The sequence below is a fragment of the Molossus molossus genome, unplaced genomic scaffold (genome assembly GCF_014108415.1).
Source record: "Molossus molossus isolate mMolMol1 unplaced genomic scaffold, mMolMol1.p scaffold_m16_p_14, whole genome shotgun sequence".
NCBI lineage: Eukaryota > Metazoa > Chordata > Mammalia > Chiroptera > Molossidae > Molossus > Molossus molossus.
In genome coordinates this window covers 64,530,026-64,551,399 of record NW_023425349.1, presented here as the reverse complement: position 1 = coordinate 64,551,399, position 21,374 = coordinate 64,530,026, and the positions used below count along the sequence as shown (strand labels likewise).

The window sequence follows — 21,374 nt, the reverse complement described above, 5'->3', positions numbered from 1 at the left end:
GGTTTATTTTCATTTTGCACATCTGTCCAATTTTCCCAACACCATTTATTGAAAAGACTGTCTTTATCCCATTGTATGTTTTTGGCTCCTTTGTCAAATATTGACTGACCTTAAAGACATGGGTTTATCTCTGGGCTTTCTATTCTGTTCAACCGATTTACAAATATGTATTTTTATGCCAGCACAAGGCACTTTTGATTATTATAGCTTATAGTATAGATTGATATCAGGTAGCATGATTCCTCCAAATTTGTTTCTCTTAAGATTGCCATGGCTCTTCAGGGTCTTTTATTGGTTCCATGTAAATTATTGGAATATTTATTTTAGTTCTGTGAAATAGGCCATTGGTATCTTTTTTTTTTTTTTTAAATATTTACCTGAGGACATTTTTCAATATTTTGTTCAGATAGAGTGGGAGGAAGGGAGAGAGGGAGAAATATCGATGTGAAAGGGACACATCGAGTGGCTGCCTCCCGCACGACCCAACCAGGGCCAGGGACAAACTGCAACTGAGGTATGTCCCTTAGCAGGAACCAAACCCAGGTCTCTCCAGACCGCAGGTCGACGCTCTAACTGCTGAGCCAAACCGGCCAGGACTGCCATTAGTATCTTGATAGGAATTACATTTAATGTATAGATTGCTTTGTGTAGTATGGACACTTTAATAACATTAATTTTCCTATCTACTTCCACTTATTTGTATCTTCTTCAGTATCTTCTTTCAGTGTCTTATAATTTTCCAAGTACAGGTGTTTTATCTGCTTGGTTTAGAAAAATCCCTCCACGTATCTATACTTTTGATATTGTTTTCTTATAACACAATGGCTCCTAGCTGTCCCTAAGGTCCCTAGGACTCACAGCGGCACAAACATCCTTTAAGATCTGAACAAGGTAAAGCTACACCAAAAACTTTTCCAGGTGTGAAGACATTATAAAAATGGCACATTGGATATGTTCTGCAAACAAGGGCCTTGTCATAGAAAGGAAAGGCTGAGAGCCTGGTACAGATTCAAGGAGACTAGAGACAGGACAACTCAGTGCAGTGTGTGCTGCTGGACTGAGTCCTGCGATGAGGTTTAAAGAGCCACAGAGGACAGCACGTGATAGATTGACACAAATAGAATATGAAGGGGGGATTAGTGAAAAGTTTGATGCCAAATGTTATATTATTGAAGGGACAAACTGCACGGAATGTAAGAGAGTCTTTTTCTTAAGAAATACACATTGGAATATTGAAGGAGAAAGTGCGTGATGCATGAACTCAAGTACACAGGAATGCACGCATGTTTTTCATCTGTGTGTGTTCATATATAGGGAGGAAGGGGAGGGGGGGAAGGAGACAGAAACAGAGACAGAGACAGGGAGAAGGGAAATCACAAACACATCATAATGTTAGTAGGTAAATCGGACAAAGGATTTCTGGTTTCACCATGCATGCAACTTTCCACAAGTTTAATAATCTTCAAATGAATACATTTTAAAAATGGACCATTGATTGTTTTCCTGAATTATACCTGGCCTCTGAGATTCTAGCTTTGATTTTCTCAACTACCACCACCCACCCAGACCCCAGAGGTGCGCAGGGCCAGCTGTAAGGCAGTTGTCTGGCCCTGGCCAGTCTGGTTCAGCAGTTAAGAGTGTTGGCCTGTGGACCAAAGAGTCATGGGTTTAATTCTGGTCAAGGGCACGTACCTCAGTTGCAGTTCCATCCCCGGTGCTGGTTTGGGTTGTGCAACCAATCAATGTGTCTCTCTCACATCGATGTTTCTCACTCTCCCTCCCTCCCTCCCTCTCTATCTGGAGATCAATGGAAAAATATCCTTGGGTGAGGATTTAAAACCAAAAAAGATGTCTGATTCTGTCCCAGGCAAGAAACCTGGCATCCACTTCACAAGTGAAGTATGCGAACTTTTCTAAAGGATTTTTCAAATTATAGGAAACGGTCATGACTCCCCGCAAAGAATAAAAGGCTTTAAAAAATTATGTAAAATATGAAACAAAAACAATGAAGGAACAAAAAATTCAAAATGTTTACCGCACGGAACCCCTCGTTCCCTGTCAGGCCCCCAGGTGGTTGGTCTCGGGGTGGTGGTGACTGGGTTTGCAGCACTTCCTCCGCTCTGCTGCTCACGGAGCCTCTGCCCCTGGATGCCCAGCTTCCAGAGACATGGGGACACCTGCTGTCTTGTCCTCTCCCCTATTTGTCCTTCTCAAGAACTTATTCACTTTAAATCCTTTACTTGTTTTACTTTCAATAGAGTTCACACACCATACGATTCACCCATTTAAAGTGCATAATTTCATGATTTTACTATATTCACAGACATGTGCACCCCACAACCAATTTTAAAACATTTTCATGACTTCAGAAAGAACCCTTATAACCTTTAGTTATCATCCCTCTCCTCCCCTTCCCCACCCCCAGTCCTGAGCCACCACTAATGCGTTCTCTGTTTCTCTAGTCTCCTCTGTTTTGGACATTTCATATGAATGGAATCATGTGATCATTTGTGACTGGCTTTATTCACTTAGCATTGTGCTTTCAAGGTTCATCTGGGTTGTAGCATGTATTAATAGTTTTTATTACCAAAACATATTACATTGCATGGATATACCATGTTTTATTTACCATTCATCAGTTGATGGACTTTTGGGCTGTTTCCACCTTTGACTAGAACAAGTACTGGATACCGCTGCTCTGAACATTTGTTTACAAGTTTCATTTCTCGTGAGTGTATAGTTAGAGGTGGAATTGTTGGGTCATATAGTAACTGACATTTTGCGGAAGGGCCGGACTATTTCTCAAAGTGGCTGCCCCACTTTTCATTCCCACCAGCAGCGTATGAGGGTTCCACTCTCCACATTCTCAGTGACACTTATCTGAATTTTTTTATTCTAGCCATATTTTGTGTCTTGCTACCTCATACCGTTTTGATTTGCATTTTTTTTCTGATGGCTAATGATGTTGAGCATCTTTCCATCTAATCTTTTACTTTTAAAGGCATTTTGGGAAGAAAAAGATAAACAAGTGTGTCTGATCTACTGTGTTTAAGTCATGTTCATGCGTGACAGAAAAAATTTTCTTCTAAATATTTGAAAACATACAGCGATGCCGATTCTGTAGTTTTCTACTTGTATACATTTAGCATTTAGCATAGTTTCGGTGTGACTGAGGAACAGCAGTGCTGTGCACCGGGTTTGCTCTGTGAGATTACGTCTCGTATGCAGTTGAGAGAAGCGTTCACTCACCTGACCCCTCAGGGTTGACTGACAGGCGAGCAGACCTGATGCCGAAGCCTCAGAGCTGGACGCCGGCACGTCTGCGCAGAATCAGTGGGATCCACGCGTGGAGACCACCAAGAGCAGTGAGCGCGCGGACATGCGCACAGAGCATGTGTCCGAGAGACGGACGACCAGGTGTTCAAAGGGCCTTTTCACTGTGCTGTGAAAATGGGGTGTATTACACAGGCCAGATGATAATTGTGGGAGTTGGCTGAGGGTACAAGGGAAGATGTATTGTTCTGTCTGCTCTTATGCATGTTTAGACATTCCTGTGTTAAGCTTTACAAAATAAAAGATGTTGGGTACCTCACAAGGAGAGGGAGGGGACAAAAGGGACCTGGCAGGGGTGCACCAGGCCACCAAGAAGGGGCTCCAGCTCCCTCAGGAAGGTGTCTCCAGGGAGTGTCATTCCTTTGAGGTTGGGAAGGAAACCTCTTTCCGTATAACAGGAAGGAAAAAGGAAAGGAAGAATGTTTAAGTGTTTTGTTGAAAAGTCCCCATCGCATGGCCTCTAGCTCCTCTGTGAACTGTGGTCCAGCACATCTGTGGAGGAGTGGAGGTGGCCTTAGTTTGGGGAAGTGAGACTTGAAATACTTTTGAGTAGCTTTGGGGAGAAAAGGGACTAAGGAAACAGAGACCTAAGCTCCATTTGTTTGGTTACACGTTAGTAAGCATGACATTTGTATTTGTGGAATGAATGAATGAGTTCCAGGTAGTTCCGGGGCACCAGTAGAATTGACTGTGAGATTTAATCCAATAGAAATCAGTTACTTATAGGAAGACATTTCTGCAAAAACACAGAGTTGAAATTTGCCCGACAGGAAGGATTAAAGGGGACTGGGAGGGGCCCATTGTAGTGGAGCTTTTTGAATGTTACCTGATAGACCATCAAGTCCACCTGGGCAAGGGAGGCAGACAAGAGCTTCGTGGATGGACAGGGAGTGAGTGGGAAAATGACCTGGATTTGCAAAATTAACAATGGGCATCTATGCTGGAAGGATAGGGGATGAGGCCAAAGGTGTGGCAGGTCCGGCTGGACTCCCGAAGGCACAGGTGTGCCTGGTGATAGCTCTACGGTGTGGCAGTACCTGCACTGCAGTGAAGTAAAGGGCCCTAGATGAGACGATGTAGGAACTGGGGGCTGGGTTACTGGCTGCTTGTCCACAGGACGTTTGAGCCCTCCACTGCCTGCTCCCCTCTTCAAGTTCCCTGCCTGGGGCCCATGCCACCTTTCTGTCCCTACTAGAAGTTTCACAGATCTGAACCTTTTCTGTGACCCCAAGCTTCAGACATGGTAGGGTGAACGCATCACTCTGGACAAGAAGATACAAGTGTGGTGGTGAGAGAGGGCTGTGGTGCACATCTGCGGTTCTTGTTTTGTGTTTCCTCTGTACACCCAGGATTCACAGGGCTCACTGGGAAAGCTCCCTGAAGTGCCCACCAGGACACTCACTCCATTTGTGATTCAGTCTGTGCAAGTGGACTTGCCTTCCCTCCTGACCGCTGTAGTAAGGGTGTGTGTGTGTGCAGCTTTGGCCAAAAACAGCATTCCACGGAGGCCCATGGTGAGCCCTCAAATATCTGTAACCCTGGCGCATAGTCTAGAACTCACCTCTGGCTCGTGAGCCGCAGGTGTTCTGGGGAGATTTATTATAGCTCCACCAAAGCCATGAATATCCAAGGTGACATCTCCACCCTGATAGGGGAACTGTGCACACCAAGGGCAAGATCGTATATATTTCCATCCAGCATGGACGGTAGGAAGGCACCAAGGTCACCTTTCCCATAGACAGGGATGCCATGCCTGATGACGTCCCTGCCAATACTGATCGAGTACTCGAGGAACAGCTGTGCCTCTCTGGTGTAACACCTCAGTGTGCTGTGCTGTGCTCTGATCAGCCCTGGCAGGTGGAGCTTAGGTCAGTGTGAGGAAGCTGGGAGCAAGGCAGTGTCCCAGTGTGGGGCTGACGAGCCATCAACCTGTGTTCCACCAGCAAAGTCACTCTTTCCCTTCATTGATTCTTCCTTTCTCACTCATTCTAAGGCATCTTTTTCTTTTCAGCTTTATTTTACCTGGGAGGTAGGTGCCTGCCTGGTTAACATTCATTCCTACCACTGAGAGCTGAGTGATGCTTTTGCTCAGCAAAAAAAAAAAAAAAAATATATATATATATATATATATATATATATATATATACACACACACACATACATATCATCAATCCCTCAGCTTGAAGAAATAACTGGAGATGGGAACCACTTTTTCAAGGTGCCTTTCCAGTAGGCACACTTCAGGTTAAAGTATGTGCTTCCCTAACATGTTAACATGACCCACAAGAAAGATCTTTGAATAAGGTCTATTTCTGTTCCTAGCCCTACCCCAACCAGCCCAGGATCCACTGCAGCAACATCCCCCCAAACACTCCCATTCAGGGTTCACCCACCTGAGGGATCCTCTCAGAAAGAATGATTAAGCCACTGTCTGTTTTTCACTGATATCTCTGAGAAATGTACACATCCTTCATCTTCAGCTACAGACGGCCTGTCTTCCCTTCTGCCCTAAAGGATGTAAAGCATCCCCGAGGGGCAGGTGCAGGCTGCTGTCCGTGTTCACCAAGGCTGAGCTGTGAGGAGGAGGCAGAGCCCACCTCCCAAACTTCATCGGGAGGAAGTTGGCTTCAGGGGAGGACACGTGATTGTTTCTCAACAGGAGTCCAGGGGACTGGTCACTTTAGGAAGCCAAAGGAGGCAATCAGTAGGAGCTGAACTAACTCCTTTTCCTAAGCACAAGCCCTGAGATACCCCAAACCCATGTCCCAACACAGGACACAGAAAAGACATCACTATTGTTAGAGAAAATTTCATTAGACAAGTTAGTATTCTTCACAAGGAGGCAATTATTTGGCTGTGGGAACTTTGGGAATTTTTTTCCCCTGGAAATTTTGGGGAAGCGTTTTTGGTCTAAGTCGTGGAGACTGATCTCTGAACTCAGTGCCTTCAGCAGTGGTGAGAGCAGCAGGAGGTCCCTGGGCAGCTTGAGGCCTGAAGGTGGGGCTTGGACGGGGCACAGTCCCCCTGCGGGGCACAGATTGGGGGTGCTTCTGACATAGTTGCTGATCCTTTAATGCCACAACTTTCTGGGGGTGTCTGCCCTTGTTTCTGGTCTGTCTACTACTTGCAGAGCTCTGGCCAGCGAAGATGGCTGCTTGGCGGCCGGACTTGGTATGTGTCACTTTACAGGAGGGAGTCCTGGAGCGGAATGGATGCCCCTGGACAGGCTCTGCCCGGGCCCCCACTGCTGCCTTCTGCTGAGCTTTCCCGAACTCCACTGCAGAGGGAAGGGGCTCCTGAGGGCAGGTGGTATCGACTGCATGCCGACGCCTCTGTTTCTCTTCTGGGAACTTCCCAATGTCAGACCTGACTCTCTGAACCTTCATCCTCCCAGGAAAGGGGGTTCTACTTTTGACTGGGCCTCTGCTCTGTGCAGATGATATGGGCCTGCCCTTGTTCTGGGAGTGTTCTTGCTCTGTGAATTTTCTCTCGGGATGAAGCCATTGGAAAAAGGTCTTCATTTTACTTATGAAAAGGCTGTCTGGAGATTGTCCCTTCTGTGGCAGGGTCTGGGGAGGCTTGCCACCAAGCATCTCCTCTAATGCTGTGTCCTGAGAAGGAAATCTCTTCCTTCTAGCTTGGGAAGGCCTCAACCCTGCATCTCCTCCACTTCTCAACCCTGCATCTCCTCCTCCAAGCTCTTCTGATCGGGAGCCTGCGGGGCTCACTTTCTTTACAGCTGGTGGGAAACGCTTATCCTCACAAATCCTCAAGACGTTCTTAGGAACCCAAGGTTCCTGCCTGTGCTCCATACTGACTCCTCTGTCCTCCAAATGGACATGCAGCACCTGGACAGCTCCCGTGTCCACAGTGGAGACATCCTGAGCGGGAGACAGGGAGGCTTTGCAAGTCAAGCTGTCCGAGTCATGGTGCGTGTCAGTGGGTTGGCCTTGGGCCTGGCTGTGGTTCCCCTTCTCCAGTTTAGACTTTAACTCATCAATGAGTTGCTTCTGTAAGTCTGATAATTTGGAATCTGACATTTTTGGTGGGGACTCTTCAGTGGTCACAGTAGTTTCTCCTTTATTCTCATCCACATTTATCTTTTGGGAAATTTCTGGTTTGCTGGTTGTTAAGAGGTCACTAGATTTGGATCGAAGAGCATCGAGCTCCTCGGCCCTAACTGTCTTCTTCACGGTGGGCATGGAAGCAGGTTCTGACTTCTCCCCATTTGTGCCCCGTGGTATTTCTGCTCTGTCACTGGCATTCACAGTCTTGTCCTTCAGCTCATGCCCGGTCCCTGCTTGCACTGTGGGCAGCTTTGGGGGTCGAATGTTGGGTCTCGGAGTATGTCTCTCACTTGTTTTGCTAATGGTACTGTTTGTGACAGGCAGAAGAATCTTTTTGGCATTCAGAATCTTTTGTAGTTCTTCTGAAAGTCCTTGTCTGATATCAGAGGGTGAATTTGTCAGGGTCCCTTGTCCTTCCTTGTCCACAAGTGGGGTGGCAGGGAGAGGAAGATTCAGGATGGTGGCTGAATTCTCTGGTCCCTCTCTGTCCACGTGGGGGGATTTAGAGTTTCCTCTCAGGGCTGTGAAGCCCCCAGATTCGGAGCTCACCTCAGAAACCAGGTTGGTTGAAGAGGAAGACTTGGAAACAATCAAGGAAGGGGGTGAAGTATCTCTCAATTTAAAGGTCTCTATGGACTTACGGACTATGGGGGGAAGGCCCTGCACCATCCTTGTACGAAACTCAGTAATGTGGGCTTCCAGCATCTGCTGAGCGCTGGACTGAAGGAAGGAAAGCTCCTGGCATGTACTCAGGCGGCAGCCCCCACCCACGGGGGCTGGCCCACTGCTCCGTGCTGTTTCGGTGTGGGGCTTCCCAGGAGTCTGCCCGATCGTGTGCCGTGAACTATGCACAGTCCCAGTGTGCCTACCCTTATCGATGTTCTCAAACTTTTTGCTTGGATGTCCTTTCAGGACACTTTCCAGCTGTCTCTGATTTACACTCTGTCCTGACATCATTGAGTTTTCCCCTGACAGACTCATCATGTAAGTGTCATTTCCTACATCTTTATGTGAAGAGCTCTCTGAGTCTCTTAGCAAATGATCTTTTGGATCACCCCCTTGTCTCTCTCTCTCATCCTTCCCCTCATCCTCCTCTAGCTGAAACAGGTCTGAAGCCCTCTCGTAGAAGCTTCCTGGTTGGCTCAATCCAATATGTAGATTTTTGCTACTCTGGCCCTTGTACACAGATACCTGTGAGAGGCCATAACTGCTCTTTGACTTCGATATGCCTGAGCAGTCACTCAGTGGCCTCATCAGTGACAGGGATTCGTGGACCTTGTCGGGCAGGCCCTGCTGTTGTTGGATGAGCCCCTTTCTAAGGTGATGCTCAAATTTCTCTTGACGTTCACTGTTGACAGAAAACTCTGCAGGATCAGTGGAGATTGAAACACGGACATTAGCGGACTGGCAGTAAGGAGAGGTGGGAGCTGAAGGACAGGAGTCTTTCTTGGGATTTTGAATCACAGAGGGTGAATCCCACAAACTTTCCTGTTTCTTCTCCAACACATTCCGTTTCAGGTGTTGAATTTCAGATGAGGTGAGACATTCTGATTCATTCTGGGGTGTATGGACATATACTCCAGAGACTCTAAATTGGGGTGTGGGACTGGATGGTAGGCTTGGGAGTGGGGATTGATGGTGGGCCTGGGGTTGGAGCTCAGTGAGAGGTAGGGTTGGAGGCAAGGATTGAGGTTGGCCCTCAGGCAAGGATGCAGGTAGGAAATAAGGAAGTGCTGGGTATTCTTGGCCTGTGGAGGCATTTGAGATGCTATTGAAAATAATGATTGAGGAATAGTCACCTGAGACATGGACAGCAGAGGTCAAGGACTCGCTGTGCAAAGACGGAAGACCCCAGAAAAACTGGGTAAATTTTTGCTTTAAAAGGTCCTTCCAGTTTTTAGGATATGAGGACTGCTGTACCGAGTCATGCTCATCAGAGCTGAGAAATGGGAGGTGTCTAGGATCTATAAGTTTGGCTGCAGTGTCTCCCCCAAAAGAGGTCTTTGTGGAATGGAGGGCAGAAAACTCTTGATGGAAATCACATTGTGTCGAGGTTGAAGAGAGCAAGTCTTTGGGTTGGGGTGGGGAACAGTGCACTGGGAATTTGGATTCCAAGGGAGGAAAAGGCTCTGGAGACAGGGTTTGACCCGGTGATGAGGGTGACAGAAAACTACCCAAGGGGGTCATTGGGTTAGGGGAGAGAATGGAGGGGGGAGGGGGGAAAGGCTCAGGCAGAGGAGGTGGTATCAGGTCCCCTGGAGGGACTGCTGAGATGGCAGAGGACTGAGTGAACAATGGCTCAGTCGCAGGAGCTGTGGGAGCCCAAGGGGACACAGAGGGAGTAGACTCTTCCAGGCCCTCTGAGTACAGCAGCTCCTTGATTTCAGCGGTTGCATTATTACACACCTCACAGGAGGGGTCTGGACATAAAAGTTGACGAATGCAGCTGTTATCATGATGCTGGCCCAGGGGGCTGCAGGAGACAGGAGGTACAAAGCTGCAGCCAGGACTAGAACAAGGAGAGGAGGACCTACTGGCCCGGTGGGGGTGGGGCCACCTGAAGCCTGCTGCCCCTTCCCATTGCTCCACACCCATGACTTCACAGTGCACTCAGCAGCACCCACCCCAAGGCATTCACTCACATGCCCGTTCCTATGGCAACCCTTCCCATGACTACGGAAGGCTCCACTGGATCCCTGGAATTGCGTAGAACATGCTACAGAGAGATCAGGAAAAGGGGGGAAAGACTAGTCACCTTCTCAAGATAGAAATCAGGCTGTTTTTTTCCTCTTCCCTGTGGTAATATCCTGAACCTGGGAAATCAGGAGAGTGGGTTACATGCAATGAAGGTAGATGCATAGGCATTAAACAGGAGTCCCTATATGGGCGACCAATGGGATATGAGACTCTTAAAGCCCCAGAAGTTAGTAGATGAAGTCAAGTGGTCAATGTTAACATTAATAAGGTCCCCATGTATATGGGTTACTTCATTTATAAAGTACTTTTAAACACATTATCTCATTTGCTCTAAACAACTCTGTGAAGCAAAGAGGTTAGTGGTTACAACAAAGAGGAATCTGATCATCCTCCATCCAAAGTACTTTCACAAAGTCAGGAGACAGAAGTTCTGACTCTCGCCGTCTATGGAGCAACACCCATGGCCAAGGTCCCTCACTGCTTCAAACCCAGGGACGGCAGAGCAGGGAATCTGAGAAGTGTCTCAGGTTCTGTCTTTCCATGAGCCTCTCCTCTGAGGGCTCTGTTTCCTGAGCAGGTGTATCTACCAAGTGACACAGAGATCATGGACCTGGTGCCTCATGGAAGGAGAGAGAAAGGGTCCCCGTGGGGAGCTCGGGTGGAATAGGCGGAACCTTACCTTTCGGTGTCCCACCTTTCCTTCTCCTCTTGGCTCTGCCCTGACGCTGAGAACACAAAGGAAAGAGTAAGGGGTTGGGACTCATTTCTCACTCCTCTCCCTCGGAAACTCAGACATTTATTATCCAAGAACAGTGTCTCTCTGAGCTGACCAATGCATTGTAATTAATAGAACTTTGTGTCCCTTCCTTGTGTTCATTTTCAATGTTTTAATTTTTTTCTTCTTAAAAAACTCAAGGAAGGATTTTGTCTACGAGGTCCACACTTGGTGTTCTCAGAGGTCCTCTGCTCACTGAGGCACATAATCTGAGGTCTGCAGTCATGTCTGTTTCCTCAGAGAGGACCCTGTACCCTTGGACGGTGCTCAGGCTGCAGCCTCTGCTCAGAGGCTCTCAGAGGCTCAGCACTGCTCTCCTGACCAGCCGAACACAAAGGGTTGGTCCAGTGATGCCTGACGGGAGTATGACTCGTGACAAAGTGCTGGTTAACTCTGATGTCCTACACAGATCCCCAAGTCTCTGAATAACTTGACCCAGAACCAGGGAACCACTGTGTTTGTAGCCAGAAACCTGCCACCACACCCAGATGGTCTGTGAGACTCCTATGGAAACCCAAGTCCTCCCTGAACCCCTAGACCTGCCTGGTCTCTTCCCCTGGTCTGTTGGTGCTTGCTCAGGGTTTCTTACCTTTCGTGTGTGTTCATTTTTCCAGAAGGCTGGGATGGATGGAATTACCACAGTGAAAATGAAGAAGAGGAGGAGCAAACACAACACACAGATGTAAATTAGGTTGCTGTTACTGTCTAAAGATTCTGAGCAGAAGCTCAGATAAAGCTCTCGTAGGCTATTGAGAAATAGACTGGGTTCCATTTTCAGAATGGCAAAGCTGCTTGAGCTCTGAGAGTGCAGACTCTTGACTTTATTGCCAGGCCTGCATCACAGAGCATTGTGGAGTCACACAGGGTTTCTGAGGGTGGGGGAGGGTACACCTTCAAGAGGATGTGTCCACAGCCCCTCCCCACACCAGCCCACCAGATTTCCTCCAGCCCTCTTGGGCCTCTAGGTCCTTCTGCCCTACTCTGCTATCCTGTTTTTCAATTTCCCTTTTAACATGTTATATATTTACCTTAATAAGGGCTCTTGTTTGCGTCATCTGTAATCCAGATATTTCCTGGGTCCCCTTTAATGTTTGGAGACCTTGACTTTCAGTGTCACCATGTCCACTACCTTACAAGTCTGAGGTCCTGCCTGGAAATTATGCTTGTGCCCAGACATTTACACCGAGGACCATATATGTCCTCAAATCCAAATTACACAAACCTGGGTACAGAACTTAAAGTTTCTTTAGACTTTCTTAGTTTTGTGAATGTCAAGTAGCAAATTTTAGTTTTTATCAGTAAGTTATAAATGAACAATAAATGTTTAAAACACCATCCCTCCCAGGAATACATCACACATATTTTACATATATCTACCCCTAAGTTCTGGAATAAAGCTCTCCCCAGGACACTTCAGGCAGCCATGGGGGTGGTTCAGGTGGTGGTGGGCACAGTGAGATCCCCAGACAACCCCATGACATCTTCCCAGTTGAGGTCCATCACTACACAGAAGTCCGGTCCCAGATTTCAGAATATACTCAGTTCTATTGTCTCCAAGGGGGAGTGTGTTCCAGAAGCTGTGCTAGAATAACGTGCTGCTATTTAGGGGGGCTCACTGGAGATAAGTCATTAGTTTAGGATTCTCAGAAGTTTTCAGATTCCTAGGGACCCTCCTCAGTGCTCCCTCACTCCCGTCCCGATCACTACCCCTGCGCTGGACCACATGGGTGCAGCTGTTTTCAGGATCCCCAAAGGCATCTGGTTCAAATGGAAAGGATGTAGCCTCTCAGGGCCGTCCGCGCTCCCGTTTACGTAGTCATGGACATGACATACTTACCCTGTGCTCATGTTGAGTCTCACTGAACTCTCGCCATCATGGGTCCAGTGGCATCTGTGCCCGGGGGCTTCCCATATGCTGTATGTAAATGGAAAGGCAGGTACCTAGCGGGCATCCCCTCTGCTCATGGGCGTGCACCATTGTCTCCTCGGACTTCACTTACAAACCCGAGTTAGATAAAATTAAGAACCTCAAAACAGTGACAGTGGAGCATTAAGCCCGCCCTGAGTGCTCCTGGGTGTGTCCCCTGAGTGACAGCGCAGGTGGTATTCCTGTGTCCTGCTGTGCAGCTTGGTTCCTCACCTCGGCTCACATCCTGGTCTTCCCACGTTTGACCGCATGAACTTGAGGGTGTTAGTCAACCTCTTGGAACCTCGGTGTCCTCATTGGTAAAACAGGAATGCACTTAGTGCTTATTTTCAGCTGTGGTATAAGGCATTTGTCCAGTGTCTGTCCTAGTATGGCCAACAGAAATATAATGTGAGTCAAGAAAGCCAGTCCCATAATGTATTTTTAATTTTTTTACTAGTTACCTTTATAGAGCTCAGTCCCTGAATTTTTTTCCAGGTCTTTGCTCAAAAGTAACTAACATGGACTTCCGGTCAAGATGGCGGCGTAGTAAACGCGGTATCGCGTCCTCCCACAACCACATCAAAGTTACAACTAAACTACAGAACAACCATCATTCAAAACCACCTGAAATCAAGCTGAATGGAAGTCCTACAACGACGGAATTAAAGCAGCAGCCACATCGAGATGGTAGGAGGGGTGGAGGCAGAGGGGCTGGTCCCACACCCACTTGTAACAGATAAAAATCAGGAAGACACCTCAGCTGGGAAGGTCCTTCCTGAGGACTGAGGGGGTCCCCGTCCCACACCAGGTACCCCGCTCAGGGTTCCAGTGCCAGAAAAAGAATCCCCATAACTTCTGGCTGGAAAAACCAGCGGGAACTGAGGCTCAGGGAGGCTGAAGCGGCTGGAGCCCCAGGCAGCTCCTTAAAGGACCCGCACATGGACTTATCGGACTCTCTCCCTCTAAGCTTGGAGGGGAGGCAGCTCGAGGGGCACCAGAGACATACAAGGAAGAACTGAGCTGTTTGGCACTGGAGCGAGGGCTGGAGAGGGGGCTTTCTCTGGGATAAACATGCTGTCAGAGGCCTTTGTTCCTTTGGTGAGTCCTTCCCTGGGGCGGCAGACAGCGGCCATATCTGGGACTCCAGCAACCTGGCTCACACTGGTAGCCCCGCCCTGGTGACTCCCTGAGGCCCCGCCCCACCCAACTTTCAGGCCCACCCAAGCTGTTGCCACTTGCTTAACCATAGGATTGGCCTGTCTTGGATCCTGCTTCAGGTCTTTCCTAAATTCTTTCAAACAAGCAGCATCTGGTGTCAGCTAGCCCCATACCTCTTGTTAAGTAATACACAGAAACAAACACAGGAGGCAGCCAAAATGAGGAGACAAAGAAACAGGTCCCAAATGAAAGAACAGAACAAAACCCCAAGAAAAGAACTAAGCGAAATGGAGATAAGCAACCTAACAGATGCTGAGTTCAAAATACTGCTTATAAGGATCCTCAATGAACTCAGTGAGAACCTCAGTGAACTTAGTGAGGGCCTCAAGAGCATAAAAAAGGACCAGTCAGAAATTATGGATGCACAGTCAGAATTGAAGGAGGCATTAACTGAAATAAAGAATAATTTACACAGCTTCAATAATAGAGTATGTAAATCCAAGGAGCAAACCATCGATTTGGAATATAAGGAAGCAAAAAATGCCCAATCAGAACAGCAAAAAGAAAAAAGAATCCAAAACAATGAGGATAGTGTAAGGAGCCTCTAGGGCAACTTCAAGCGGGCCAACATTCGCATCTTGGGGGTGCCAGAAGGAGAGAGACAACAAGAAATCGAAAACCTGTTTGAAACAATAATGGCAGAAAACTTTCCTAACTTGGTGAAGGAAACAGACATACAAGTCCAGGAAGCACAGAGAGTCCCAAACAAGATGAACCCCAAGAGGCCCACACCAAGACATATCATCATCAAAATGCAAAAGGTTCAAAACAAACAGAGAATCTTAAAAGCAGCGAGAAAGGCAGCTAGTTACCTACAAGGGAGTTCCCATTAGGCTGTCAGCTGATTTCTCAAAAGAAACTTTGCAGGCCAGAAGGGAGTGGCAAGAAAAATTCAGAGTGATGAAAAGCAACAAGATTACTCTACAACCAAGATTACTCTATCCTGCAAAGCTATCATTTAGAATCGATGGCCATATAAAGAGTTTCCCAGACAAGAAAAAGTTAAAAGAGTTCATCACCACCAAACTGTTATTATATGAAATGATGAAGGGTCTTTTTGAAGAAAAAGATAAAATATATGAACAAACAAAATGGCAATGAATACATATCTATCAACAATGGAATCTACAAACAAAATGAACAGGTAGAACAGAAACATTCTTATAGATACAGAGAACATTTTGTTGGTTGCCAGATGGGAGGGGGGTTGGGGGAATGGGTGAAATAGGTGAAGGGATTAGGAAGTACAAATTTATTCTAGACTGACAAACCTCAAAGGGAAATGGGGTGGGGGTGGGTGGGAAGAAATAAACCAAAGAACTTATATGCATAACCAATGGACACAGACAATAGTGTGGGAAAAGGCAGGAGAGGGGCGGGAGTGGGGAGGAGAGAGTCATTGGGGGAAAAATGTGGAACATCTGTAATACATTCTACATTCAACAATAAAGATTAAAAAAAAAAAAATAACTAACATGGAAAGTCCTTCCCTGAACATGCTGTCTCTTGTAGGGATAATTCTAAGGTGGCCCCCATGATCTCACTCCTGGGTGTATTGTCCCATTGCAAGTAGAACCTGTGATTCAGTGAGATCTAACTCCCATGATTAGGTTACTAATCATTGACTGAGTGCAGATTACCCAGGGTGGGCCTTGCCTAATCAGAGTAGCCCTTAGAAGATGAAGAAGCAGGTACAGACATTGTCCCTCTATCTTCACGAGTTCTATAGCTGCAGGAACTGAATTCTGCCAACAAACATGAGTCTGGAAGAGGACCCCAAACCTCGGATCTGACCCAGCCCTGGCTGACTCTTGACCACAACCTTGTGAGACTTAAGCAGAGAACCCAGGGAACAGTAGGCCTTGATTCCTGGTCTTGGATAACATGAGATAATACATGTGTGTTGCTTTAAGCCACTAAGTTTGTGGTGATTTGTTATGCAGCAATAGAAGCTAATATAATGTCTAAAATACACTCTCTCAGCATTCTCTATTCCTCTTTCCTGTATTATTTTCCTTCAGAGCACTTTTGCTACCTGAAGTTATATTATACAAGTATTTACTTGTTTAGTCTGATTGTCCCAGTGGATTATAATCTCCACACAGGAAGGGACTCTGGCTTGTTTACTACTGAGTTCCCAGCTCCTTGGAGCAGCGGTTGGCATACAACAGGTACTCAATAAGTATTTCTTGAATGAACTCATAAAGAAATACAAGGTTTAGAGCTGTAAATACATGAAACACAAAGGTTTTATTCTTGTAATATTATTTTTTAATTATCTTATAAACAACTGTAAGCCTACTTTTGCCACACCCTATATATTGAAGGTCTTTAAAATTTAGAAAGGCCTCCTTTATCTGTAACTTTACTAAATTTTTTATTTAAGTCTAATATATTTTAGTTAATTCCTTTGAGTTTTATAGAGATGTAGTAAACTATTTGTAGAGGTTTACATATCATTGTGTCTTTCTTTCAGTAATATATGCTGTTTAATTTTGCATCTTGCTTTGTTAAGATCATCAAAGAAATATTACCTATATAAGATATAAAGAGCACATCTATTTATTATATTAGGAAAAACCTTAGTATTACATTGTATATATAATATTAATTATTTGTTTTGAATAAAGATTTTTAATATTGAGAAAATACCCTTCTATCCCAAATTTTTAGTAGTATTATTAGGAATGTATCTTGAATCTTATAAATGGATTTTTGTATTTACTTGAGTATAATTATTGTTTTTCTTATTAATCTATAAATTATTTTTTTATTTTACTTTATATGAATTTTCTAATGTTAATTAATATGTGCCCTGGGTATTATAGAATATCAATTTTATTTTGATTTTTCCATATGTATTCCTCCCATATGGGATTCTTCCATCTCTCTTTTTTTTAAATATGGGTTTTTAAATTGATTTTAGAGGGGAGGGAAGGGAGAGGGAGAGAGAATGAGAAAGAGAAACATGGATGTGAGAGAGAGAGACATTGACCAGCTGCCTCCTGCAGGCCACTACTGGGGATCCAGCCCCACCTGTGGATGGAACTGGAGACCTTTTGGTGCATGGGACAACACTAAGCCAATTAGCCACACTGCCAGGGCTCCTCACTTTTTTGATAGATTATCATATTAGAATGTAATCCCAGGACATTTAAGCAAATAGCCTACACTGCTTCATGTGAAATGGTGAAGGAGGAGGGTTTTTCTGTGTTCCAGGACTTCTTGGGGTTTCAGAGTGGGTTGATATGATTTTGTTTATTTGCTTATACTTTAAAAAATTTTAATTTATACTGTGAATATCTTCTTTTATAGTAATAATTTTTATATTAATACCTTTGCATTTTTCTTTATGTTATATTAGATTTTCTAGAACTTCATTTATTATGTTGGTGTTCTCTCTAGTTTCTTGGTTAATTGATAAATTCCACCTCTGTTTTATAATTTATTTTTCTTTGTATCTTTTATCACTTCCTTTTTTATACTTTCTCAGGTGAGCTTTGGTCCTTTCTCTATGTCTTTGTCTTTTGGTCTGAGTTGGAGAATAAAGTGTTTTCTTATTTATTTATTTATTTATTTATTTATTTATTTATTTATTATCCTCACCCAAGGACATTTTTTTCGATATTTTGTTCAGATAGAGTGGGTGGGATAGAGAGAGAGAGAGAGAGAGACATCGACGTGAAAGGGACACATCGAGTGGCTGCCACCCGCACGACCAACCAGGGCTGGGGACAAACTGCAACAGAGGTACATGCCCTTAGCGGGAACCAAACCCAAATCTCCCTGGACCGCAGGCCGATGCTCCAACCGCTGAGCCAAACCAGCCAGGGCTAAAGTGATTTCTCTTTTCATTTTTATAGTGAAGTATTTGATGGCATAAATTTGTTTCTGACTATAGTCATTAATAACATTGGTTTGCAATGTAATATTCCTTTTGATTATTTTCTAAATAGTATTCTTGCATTATTTCCTAGAGAGTACTTAGGAGAATATTTAGTGCTTTAAAACACTATTTCTATTGTTTATTATTTATATGTTTATATATATCTTTATTGGTTGTGATATGAGAATATGGATAAACTATTTGGGGTTAAGTCTTTAAATATATTTAATGATATTTTACATAATCAGTTTTATAAATGATGCATATTTCCAAAAAGGGTATATTCTCTGCAAGTAAACAATTTGATATATGCCACTATTCAAATATCCTGATATTCTAATATTTTTCCTATATGACTTACCATGAGCTGATACTATTTTAAAATTTTACTATTTCACTTGTATTTCAATTATTCCCCCTTGCTTACAGTTTCAGTACTGCTACATCTACACTATTAATTCTGGCTTTATCAATATAAAACAGCACTTTTACCCTGAACTCAACATTTTTGCTTTAATTTTACCTTGATAACAATATATCTATGTTTGCTTGAATATAGTTTTTCATCTGTTAATAAAAAGCTGTCCTGTACCATTTTGAGTTCCCTTCTGTAGGCAACTAATTATTGAATGTTGTTTTAAAGCCAATTTGACTTATCCAGACAGTGTCTGAATTTTCTCAGCCTAGTTATAATTTATTTGGTTGTTGTCATTTAAAAATTGGTGAGTACTATCTTGTTAGAAAATGCTTTATTTGCTTTTATTATAGTAGTTTGGAAGATAAACATTTGGTCTAAATTATCATTAATCTGTAGTAATCTAATAATTAAAATATTAGTTTTTACTCTTTTTAATGAAATATTAGGAATGTAATGCTTTTATGGTTTTAATTTCAGATTACATTTTAATCACATCAATTTTTGCATAATTAATTTTAATAGTTTTTATTTTTACGTATTTTTATAGGAATAATATTTATGTGTTTTGGCTCTTTGTGTGTAATTTTAAATTTTTTTATTAATTAATTTATTTATTTTTGTTACAAATGTTTCTCCTTTCCCCCCGCACTGATTCCCCCCTCTCCCTCCCTCCCCGTCCTGTCCCCAGCTTTGTTGTCCATGTCCATTGTTCATGCATACATGCATATAAGTTCTGTGGTTTATCTCTCCCCCACCACCCCCTCTTCTGGGGATTGTCAGTCTGTACCCACCTCCATGTCTCTGGGACTACCCCATTCCTCAGACTGTTATGTTCATTATATTCCACAAATAAGTGAGATCATATGATACCTGTCTTTCTAATTCTGTTCAGATCAGCATGTCTGGCTCATTTCAAGTCCTTGTCTGCGAAACCTGAGGGCAGGGGCTGCTTCGGCTTCTCTGCCTTCCCTTTGTCTGTGAGGACCAAGGTACAAAGGTATCTGCTGCATCAGACTTTAAACTTCACATTATCCTTACTCTTCTTCATCTTGACAGATGTAGTGTCCTTTCTACTGGCTGTGAGCAGGAAGTCATTGATTTCCTCAGCTTTGTGAGGCATGGCCACCAGGCATGAAGAGTGTGGGACAGCCTGCACAGCGAGCTACATGCAGTAAGGGGGACGGGCAACAAAAGCTAATTTTATTTTTGGGTATGATTTATCTATATTTATATTCAGTTCTTACTACCAGCTCTTTGCTACCACAATTTCCCAGTTTTTAGTGACTAATTCAGTTCTTTTTACGTGGATAAAAATGCATGTATTCTTCTTGGCTGGCCCATGTGACTCAGTGGATTGAGCATCATCCCATGGACTGAGAGGTACCAGTTCGATTCTCAGCCCAGGTTGCAGGCTTGACCCCCAGTGGAGGGTGTGCAGGAGGCGGCTGTCATTCTCACATCAATGTTTCTCTCTCTCTCTCAAAAAACAAAAACAAAAACAAACCAACCCCCCCCCCCACATTTTTAAAAAGTGCATGTATTTTATCTGCAAAATGTAGATTTTCACTAAATCATATTGGAATTCATCTCTACTCATTAATTTTTCTTACATAGTGTGATTCCTCTCAATTTTCAACTTGAGGTATTTTTCTCAAATTGAGAGTTTTCTTTATTAGAGTTGTATTATGCTCCCTTTCTAATCAGAGTACCTGTCACATTTTGCTTAAAAATCCAAGAAGCATTTTTTCAAGATACAAACAAAAGGAAGTAAAAAGACCACCAGGAGGCTCGAAGATAAGTTACAATTTCTTCTTAAAACACTATTGAAATTATGGGTAATATACATGCTCATACATACAAACATGGTAGAATAATGAAAAGGGCAAAATTCTTGACGGTTTGCTCAGAGTTTCCTTTATCTTCCATATTCTTTACTTTGTATGGTCCAAAGAAAAATCTGATGCAAAAATTTCAAGGAGTTATTGACTTCGATTTAAACCAATCATTCACGAGCAGAGTTTCAAGTTGTATTTGTCTGTTCCAGCACTGGGAGCTAGAATAACAAGTCATGGTCCTTGACATGTTCAAGACAGAGAGCTACATCTGCTCCTGTTATGCACACCTCCCTGACCTCAGGGTTCTCTCCCGAACCCCAGAACAACCACCCCTTGCCTTGCTGTGTTCACAGTTCTGGGCTTGCCCAGAGCACAGCTGGTAGCAATAGCAGTGACGTTTGTCATGTTGGTCATGATCATTCTTTTTGTAGTTTAGTAGACTTTGGGGAGGGAATCTGCTGTTTGGTGTTTATCGTGCTTCCAAAGGCTCTGTGGGGCTTGGCAACGGTCGTCAAGGCAAATGAAGTGCCACCCAGAGAACAAGGATGGAAACCTGTTTTGGGGTTTTCACGTGATGGCTGCGTCTTTCTCCATTAGCCTTGCTCCAACACCTGAGGAGTGTTCTAGGCTCCGGACCTTTACTGTCTCTGCGGATCTGCACCCCAAGCCCAAAGGCCTGTGTGGGGATGGGATGAAGGATGCCTCTCTCCTCCTGACAGCTGCACAGCAGGGCCCAGAACTCTCTCTCACTGAGCAGTGATTCCGTAGCCATGGAGGCTCATCGGCCGGGGTTCCCCACTTGGAGATGCGTGCGCCTGCTTCTGCAGAGTGGGAGCTGGGGGAGTTCGTCTAGGAGCCTCGCAGTTTCTGCAGGGTCCCCGTGCGGCAGGGCTGCAGAATCGCCCCTTCCCTGCCTCCACGTTAACCACCTGTAGGCCCCCGTGGCGCCGTGGCGTGCGGAGTCCTGCAAAGGCAGGGCTGCTGTGCCTGTGTGCTTGCGGTGGAAAACGTGCCTTTGACAGTGAGGCTGAAAAACGTGCATCAGTTCACAAAGCAGTCCACAGAGCTAGAATTCCGAACAGGATGCCCTGGGCTCAATGCGATTTAGCCAAATAAAAATGATGGAGAAGACCTCATAAAAAACAAACAAACAAACAAACAAAACTGATTATAAATCTTATCCATAAATAAGCAGGAATATTTATCTCTATAGATATATATTCTTACCAAAATTTG

General features: G+C 44.5%; 1 protein-coding gene and 1 pseudogene across 1 annotated transcript; both read right to left on the bottom strand.

Annotated features, from left to right (window-relative positions):
• Positions 1-6,179: 6,179 nt before the first annotated feature.
• LOC118629320 (spermatogenesis-associated protein 31D1-like) lies at positions 6,180-9,587 on the bottom strand. The gene has a single exon (XM_036260360.1). The coding sequence runs from the start codon at positions 9,585-9,587 to the stop codon at positions 6,180-6,182; it is 3,408 nt and encodes a 1,135-aa protein (XP_036116253.1).
• Positions 9,588-19,210: 9,623 nt separating this feature from the next.
• LOC118630257 lies at positions 19,211-19,423 on the bottom strand (annotated as a pseudogene).
• Positions 19,424-21,374: the final 1,951 nt, after the last annotated feature.

Excerpts from the sequence above, each read along its gene's own strand:
- LOC118629320 (XM_036260360.1), bottom strand. The coding sequence starts at position 9,587 with ATGACCCCCTTGGGTAGTTTTCTGTCACCCTCATCACCGGGTCAAACC.